The sequence below is a fragment of the Heliconius melpomene genome, chromosome 8 (genome assembly GCF_056956725.1).
Source record: "Heliconius melpomene rosina isolate 202511_hmr_F chromosome 8, ASM5695672v1, whole genome shotgun sequence".
Taxonomy (NCBI): domain Eukaryota; kingdom Metazoa; phylum Arthropoda; class Insecta; order Lepidoptera; family Nymphalidae; genus Heliconius; species Heliconius melpomene.
In genome coordinates this window covers 1,709,131-1,713,727 of record NC_140396.1, presented here as the reverse complement: position 1 = coordinate 1,713,727, position 4,597 = coordinate 1,709,131, and the positions used below count along the sequence as shown (strand labels likewise).

The following is a 4,597-nucleotide window of genomic DNA, read 5'->3' as shown; positions in this document are numbered from 1 at the left end:
TTGTTCACACCGAGGTTGTAAATGAACGAGATAATTCAAATTATTAATTATAGGAATGTCAGTGGTCTTAGTTCTCAGTAATAAATGTTTGAGGTCAATAATTGCGTCCAATTGTTTAAGTAAATCGTTTCCAATAAGTCCGTCATAGCGTTCATCTACATCATATAAATGAAATTTATGATAATCTGTAGTATTAAAAGTCGGAAATAAGGGAATTTCAATAATTTCTTTGTGTAGGCTAGAAGCATGTGTGCTAATAACTTTAAAAGGTTCATATTTAATATTGGTAAGCAATACGGGGGCTAATAAACGAGCGAGTGCTGCCAGTATCAATCATTAATTTTGCATTAATTTCTGGAATAAAAATATGAGGTAATTTAAGATTCGGGTCACAATTTAATTCTATGATTTCTTCTTTTGCGAGGCTTCTGTTTGAAAATTTTCTTCGGCTGGTGGAGTTACAATATAATTGTCTATTTCGTCAATAGGTGCATAAGGCACGTCCTCAACATACGGTTCGTAATTCATATAGTCATAAGGATCATAATCGTAGTAATAGTCGTATTCCAAATTTTTATTTTGTAAATCAGTTTCATTTAACCTAAAACCTTGTTGCGCTATTTGAGGTCGCGGGGGTGCCGTTCTCATAGATATGTCAGTTGATTCTAAGCGGTTATTCTGAGGTGGTCTTTGACCAAACTGTTGTGGTGTCATAGTACGATTTTGGGGATGCTTATACCCAAATTGCGGATTTTGGGGTGGCCTATACCCGAATTGTGGATTTTGGGGAGGCCTATACCCGAATTGTGGATTTTGGGGAGGCCTATATCCGAATTGTGGATTTTGGGGAGGCCTATACCCGAACGGTTGAGGCTTTAGTAATGTTTGCTGCGGTTTATATTCAAATTTTGGTTGTTGTGTAAATTGAGGTCTAATAGTATGGATTCCAAAATTAAATTTTTGCTGAGGGGTAAGATTATTTTGTGTAAATGACGACCCTGCGTTAGGTGTTGGTCTCGGGGCCGTTGAATTATTAAGAATGCGATTACGAAGTTGATATTGTTCATGAAAATTAACCTCCTCTAAAACTATTGATAGAGCTTGTTCTAATGTACTAGGTGATTTAAGTCTCACAATACGCACCATATTTTCTGGTAAATTATAGAGAAAAACATTTAAGGCTGTGTGGTTATAAATAGCAATTTTCGCATTTTTAACTTCTTCATCTGCCGATAAATTTACTTTAGATATTAACAGGGACCGAATATTTTGTATTCTGTTACAAAACTCTAAATAACTTTCCCCTGATTTAATTTTACATGATTCGAGAGAAATTTTTATACATTCTTCGCTACGAGGGTCACCAAAATGTTGTTCCAATAATTCTTTTAACTCAGGCCACGTCTCTATATCCTCACGTTCAGATAACAACGCGGCGGCATCATCTATTAATCTACTAGTTATAGCATGTAAAACATAAATATTCTGCTGCTGATGACCACGAAATTTATATATAATGTACTCACATTTTCTAAAAAATAAATTTAATATTCTTTTGTCGCCACCGAAAAGAGGAATTAGTCGTAACATTTCATTGGGTATTGGTACTACGGTATTTGACGCTAAAGGAATTTCTCGCGATTGTTCCATTTTGTAGAGTAAAAATTAATAGAGAGCTCTGAAGTTTCAAATCAATTACAATTATTTTTAACTAATTTAACACACACAAAAATATAAAATATATCAAAAACACATATAACAATTATGTATATAAAATAGTACACAGTAAATTAAAAATATAAAAATAGTAGGAAAATAAAACACAATAATATAATAATTTTTTTTTTTTATTTTATTTCATAATACATAAAAACAATTACGATCGATTTTTAGATCATTAATTATTATATATATATTTTTCTTTAATTACTAAAATATTTTAATAATATTACTTCTAGACGTTAATTAGTCTATGGAGATACTTTTCTTAGAACTACAGGTTTAATAGAGTTTTATATTAAAACCAGATACGTTATAATGCGAGACGTTCAATCCCAAAATAACGCCACTTATATTTATTGTAAATCTCAAATAGAATGTGGGAATATAAGAAAAAGGAAGGCAAAGAGTTTTACTCACCGACCGATCGCTGATCCCATCTTCTTGTTCAACTTATTTCTTTGGTTCGTGGATAGCCTAAGTCTATTCGCACTGTACTCGCGATTTTTGGGCGAATTTGGACACCCAAATCTACAAGACACGCAGACCTTTGATAAACTATCCTACCGGCTGCGCCAGTTAAACTTTCTAATTGAGAATTTACTTTTTTAAAAATAAAATACTAATTTAAATTAAAACTATTTAATACGTCTGATCGATTTGGAGATCACAACAATATTAATTCTTAAAGTTAAAAGTATTTGTATTACAAAAGTTATAATGTATTGCGACATTTAACATGAATTTAACGAAACAATAAAAGTGCTTATAACAATAATGGGAATACTCCGGTGGTCTCGCTGAGCCAGCGGAATAATCTACAGACAGACAGACAGACAGACAGACAGACAGACAGACAGACAGACAGACAGACAGACAGACAGACAGACAGACAGACAGACAGACAGACAGACAGACAGACAGACAGACAGACAGACAGACAGACAGACAGACAGACAGACAGACAGACAGACAGACAGACAGACAGACAGACAGACAGACAGACAGACAGACAGACAGACAGACAGACAGACAGACAGACAGACAGACAGACAGACAGACAGACAGACAGACAGACAGACAGACAGACAGACAGACAGACAGACAGACAGACAGACAGACAGACAGACAGACAGACAGACAGACAGACAGACAGACAGACAGACAGACAGACAGACAGACAGACAGACAGACAGACAGACAGACAGACAGACAGACAGACAGACAGACAGACAGACAGACAGACAGACAGACAGACAGACAGACAGACAGACAGACAGACAGACAGACAGACAGACAGACAGACAGACAGACAGACAGACAGACAGACAGACAGACAGACAGACAGACAGACAGACAGACAGACAGACAGACAGACAGACAGACAGACAGACAGACAGACAGACAGACAGACAGACAGACAGACAGACAGACAGACAGACAGACAGACAGACAGACAGACAGACAGACAGACAGACAGACAGACAGACAGACAGACAGACAGACAGACAGACAGACAGACAGACAGACAGACAGACAGACAGACAGACAGACAGACAGACAGACAGACAGACAGACAGACAGACAGAGACACAGACAGACAGACAGACAGACAGACAGACAGACAGACAGACAGACAGACAGACAGACAGACAGACAGACAGACAGACAGACAGACAGACAGACAGACAGACAGACAGACAGACAGACAGACAGACAGACAGACAGACAGACAGACAGACAGACAGACAGACAGACAGACAGACAGACAGACAGACAGACAGACAGACAGACAGACAGACAGACAGACAGACAGACAGACAGACAGACAGACAGACAGACAGACAGACAGACAGACAGACAGACAGACAGACAGACAGACAGACAGACAGACAGACAGACAGACAGACAGACAGACAGACAGACAGACAGACAGACAGACAGACAGACAGACAGACAGACAGACAGACAGACAGACAGACAGACAGACAGACAGACAGACAGACAGACAGACAGACAGACAGACAGACAGACAGACAGACAGACAGACAGACAGACAGACAGACAGACAGACAGACAGACAGACAGACAGACAGACAGACAGACAGACAGACAGACAGACAGACAGACAGACAGACAGACAGACAGACAGACAGACAGACAGACAGACAGACAGACAGACAGACAGACAGACAGACAGACAGACAGACAGACAGACAGACAGACAGACAGACAGACAGACAGACAGACAGACAGACAGACAGACAGACAGACAGACAGACAGACAGACAGACAGACAGACAGACAGACAGACAGACAGACAGACAGACAGACAGACAGACAGACAGACAGACAGACAGACAGACAGACAGACAGACAGACAGACAGACAGACAGACAGACAGACAGACAGACAGACAGACAGACAGACAGACAGACAGACAGACAGACAGACAGACAGACAGACAGACAGACAGACAGACAGACAGACAGACAGACAGACAGACAGACAGACAGACAGACAGACAGACAGACAGACAGACAGACAGACAGACAGACAGACAGACAGACAGACAGACAGACAGACAGACAGACAGACAGACAGACAGACAGACAGACAGACAGACAGACAGACAGACAGACAGACAGACAGACAGACAGACAGACAGACAGACAGACAGACAGACAGACAGACAGACAGACAGACAGACAGACAGACAGAGACAGACAGACAGACAGACAGACAGACAGACAGACAGACAGACAGACAGACAGACAGACAGACAGACAGACAGACAGACAGACAGACAGACAGACAGACAGACAGACAGACAGACAGACAGACAGACAGACAGACAGACAGACAGACAGACAGACAG

The 4,597-nt window shown here is 40.1% G+C and overlaps 1 protein-coding gene across 1 annotated transcript; it reads right to left on the bottom strand.

Annotated features, from left to right (window-relative positions):
* Positions 1-402: 402 nt before the first annotated feature.
* Positions 403-1,761, bottom strand: LOC146536624 (uncharacterized). Its single transcript, XM_085189618.1, has one exon. It carries the CDS (start codon positions 1,648-1,650, stop codon positions 403-405), a length of 1,248 nt encoding a protein of 415 aa, XP_085045744.1. The 5' UTR covers positions 1,651-1,761.
* Positions 1,762-4,597: the final 2,836 nt, after the last annotated feature.

What these genes read in the sequence shown, in the direction of transcription:
- LOC146536624 (XM_085189618.1), bottom strand. Translation starts at nt 1,650, where the DNA reads ATGGAACAATCGCGAGAAATTCCTTTAGCGTCAAATACCGTAGTACCA.